The sequence below is a fragment of the Alligator sinensis genome, unplaced genomic scaffold (genome assembly GCF_000455745.1).
Source record: "Alligator sinensis unplaced genomic scaffold, ASM45574v1 scaffold747_1, whole genome shotgun sequence".
NCBI classification, from domain to species: domain Eukaryota; kingdom Metazoa; phylum Chordata; order Crocodylia; family Alligatoridae; genus Alligator; species Alligator sinensis.
In genome coordinates this window covers 1,707,199-1,710,528 of record NW_005842254.1, presented here as the reverse complement: position 1 = coordinate 1,710,528, position 3,330 = coordinate 1,707,199, and the positions used below count along the sequence as shown (strand labels likewise).

The 3,330-nt window shown below is 39.9% G+C and overlaps 1 protein-coding gene across 1 annotated transcript; it reads left to right on the top strand.

The window, feature by feature from the left end:
• Window positions 1-1,098: 1,098 nt before the first annotated feature.
• LOC112550920 lies at window positions 1,099-1,974 on the top strand. Its single transcript, XM_025208836.1, has one exon. The coding sequence runs from the start codon at window positions 1,156-1,158 to the stop codon at window positions 1,972-1,974; it is 819 nt and encodes a 272-aa protein (XP_025064621.1). The 5' UTR covers window positions 1,099-1,155.
• Window positions 1,975-3,330: the final 1,356 nt, after the last annotated feature.

The following is a 3,330-nucleotide window of genomic DNA, read 5'->3' as shown; positions in this document are numbered from 1 at the left end:
TGTTTGTGTGAAGCATCCACGCCTGATTTTCAGAGATGCTCACTGACTTTTCCCTTGGTTTTGCTTTTAGATTTAGTTCCTAAAAGTTAACTGCTGTTTATTTTCTTGAAAGGGAAATGATGTGTATGTACAGGAGTCCAGAATGCCTCACCCTCTTTTGTGCTGAGCTAGGTATACACTGCTAGCTCTCACACAGAGATTAGCAGGTGCAGACTTCCAGATTCATTTTAGAATCAGAAAATTACAGTGGAGGAAGAGTGAAAAGGAAGGCTGTGTGAAGTGGCTGATTTTTTTTTTTAGTTGGATGCTCAAATCCGTGCACATAGTTAAACAGGGATATTAAGAGCACAATATCCTTAAAGGAAAACAGCTCTACTCCTGTGGCTGTTGGGGCTCACTTGCAAGGATCTGTTGTTGCTGGGTGGAACAGACTAATGTTGCTGCTGCTGCTGTTGCTGCTTCTGCATTGGGATGAATTCCTGTTTCAGCTTGTGCTGACTCATGTACGAGAAAACATGATGCACAGGCATAGAGCACTGTAAGTCTTTTTCCCCTACCAGTCTCGGTAAGTCCTCTTTTCCTTTTTCTGAGTACCTGGCATATAGCTGTACTGAAGAGAATTAATAGGGAAAAGAAACAACACTGTAAGCAAAGTGTTAGGAGATAGAATTCACTGGGGGGGAGGTGGTATTTAAATAAAACCTGCTGTTTATGGTACATTGGCCTCTGTTTAAATCTGATCAGTACTGATAGCTCTCCTATTACTATAAACTACACTTTCTTAAGCTATATTTTTAAAAGGGGGAAGTGCTTACAATAGCCATTTACAACTGTATTCTGTTTAATTAGTCAGCACAGGCAGTGCTGCAGGCATAGATCACTTTGCTTTAAAGATTTGAGAATGTTAATAGTACAGTATATCATTTTAATTATTATTGGATTAATGTTGTGTCTCAGAGAACATCTAATGCAAATCATGAGAAATGGCCTGAAGTGACCCAGAGGTTGTGCTTTATTAGAAAAGTAATAGTTTCATTGCTTAAACATAAAGAGATATTCTTACTTCAAATGTCACTGGGCATTAGTTTTTTTGTGGAAATGAAATCCTCTTGCTTCCACTTTGTTCACAGACTCGTTCTGTAGTTCATACAGCAAATGGCTGAGGAAGTAGGTTTGATGTCCGGAGATGAAGAGGAGACACAAATTAATGATGGTGAAGATTCATTTCAGACTTGTCACGCCCTAACCACAGCTGACTGCTGCTCTACAGAGCCTTTGCAAGGTAGCTCTAATGAAGAGAAGGAAAGGTCAATAGTGCCAGCAAGATTGTCTGTTCTATCTGGCAAGGCCATAGCATGTGAAAAAACCCTCATTGGACACCAGTTGATTGCTCATAACAAGGTACAAAACATAGCCTCTGGGTTCACAGAGTATCATTCAACAGATGCAGATATGCCATTAGCTGCCTCATCTTATCCTGTGGCGATTTGTAAGCTGATGCCAGTAGACATCTCTTCTCCCTGTTCAGAAAGCCTTCTCTGGAACTCCAATCAGAAATCTGAAGAATCACAGCTTTCAAATGCTGCTAAAGTGTCTGCTTTCCCCCAGAATCTTACTTCACTGCTAGTAAGTGGATTCAGCTGCTGTCGTACATGGAACTCCAAAACAGAGCTAACTTTGGAAGGCCCATTGAAAGTTTGGACCCCCTGTAGCCTGAGCCAGACTATTTGGATGAAAACGATGAAAGTAACAGAGACCATTGAAAAGCAAAAACAGGAAGAAAAGGAGAAATACCGACTTCAGCTAACTATGTATCGGAGGCTTCTGCTGCTGCGCTCCATTAGAAGTTTACATAAGCAGCTCGAGCAGCAGCAAGCCAGGCTGCAGGAATGTTATGGTATGGTAATAAATACCAAGAAAGAAGTGTTGAAACACATTCGCTTAACCTCACCCTCACCCTCACCCTCACCATAATCTTGTTGCTGCATGCAGAGACGAGCTATGTTATATCACCAAAACTAACAGCAAATTAGTGGACATGGATGGCATTGTAATTTGCACAGATGAGGCAAAGACTGTACTACGAGTGAAGGAGACAAGTAATGTTTGGACATTGACTTCTGAAATGAATTTGGAACAAAATTAAATAGTATTATTCTTTATAAAAATTCAGGAAGCTTACTCTGTGCCTGCAAGCTCCAAAATCCACGGCTCCAAACATGTACATTTCTAGGAATGCTTAGGACTTACAGTTGTCAAGAAGTAAGAACCTAAGCATCAAAAGATGTTTCAAAGCTGGTCAGATGGTCTTAAAAAAGAATCAGATTCCATGGACGTTGCCCACAGATCATGCAATGCAGAATTTTTTCCATGTACTTTCAATAATATTTCTTACAGTTTTAATAGAACTCTTGTTAATTTATCTTCAGAATATCCATATTCTTGAAAGGTACCATGCATATTTACATAAAACAAAAGCATCATACTCTTGCATTGTGTTTGAAATTCAGAACACATATAGATATAGCTTGTGGCATTTTTTAAACCAGTGGTGGTCAATGCCAGGGAGGGTAATGAAGAGGGAAAGGATAGATCACTCCAGATATACCCAATGGAATGCTCTCCCTCTAAAGCATCTACTCCTGCCACTGCTGGAGACAGGATACTAGGCTAGATGGACCATTTTTATGACCTGGTATGGCACTACTTATGTTCTCTTATGTTCTTAGTTGCATAGTTATGAATCTTCCGTTAGCTTCTAGTGAAACCAGCTGCTGCAAATTGAACATATTTTGTGCCTTAATTCGAACTGTCACTAATAGGGAGTTAGTGACAGTGTTCTTTCTCCAAGTGCATCAGATACAAAGAAAACCATAGGGAACTTTTCTCAGACTGTGAGTCTGAGATCCTTGCAGGAAATCTGAATTCTACAAACAAATTCAGGGAGAAGGAAAGAAAAACATGACTTTGTTTTAAAAATAACCAAAATGAATCCCTTGTTACCGCACTTCCATTAGAAAATTGAGTAGATAGGCTTGCTCTTGTAGAGTTTGAAGCCGAAATGATGAATGAAAAATGGGAGAAATCATGACACTTCCTTGCTTAGTGTCTAAAATAGATGTACAATAAATTATTTCCTCCAGATAGGGCTTCCTAATCATACCGCCTTCTCCCATCTCTTGCATTCCTGGTAATGCTGGTAAATGTTTTCATAGGAGCACCCTCAAATTTTCTGCACAGAGAGGGGACACTATTGCTAAAAGGGCATATCATTATCCTCGTGGGCTACTGACACATGGGAAACTCCTCAACTCCTTGTTCAGGGATATA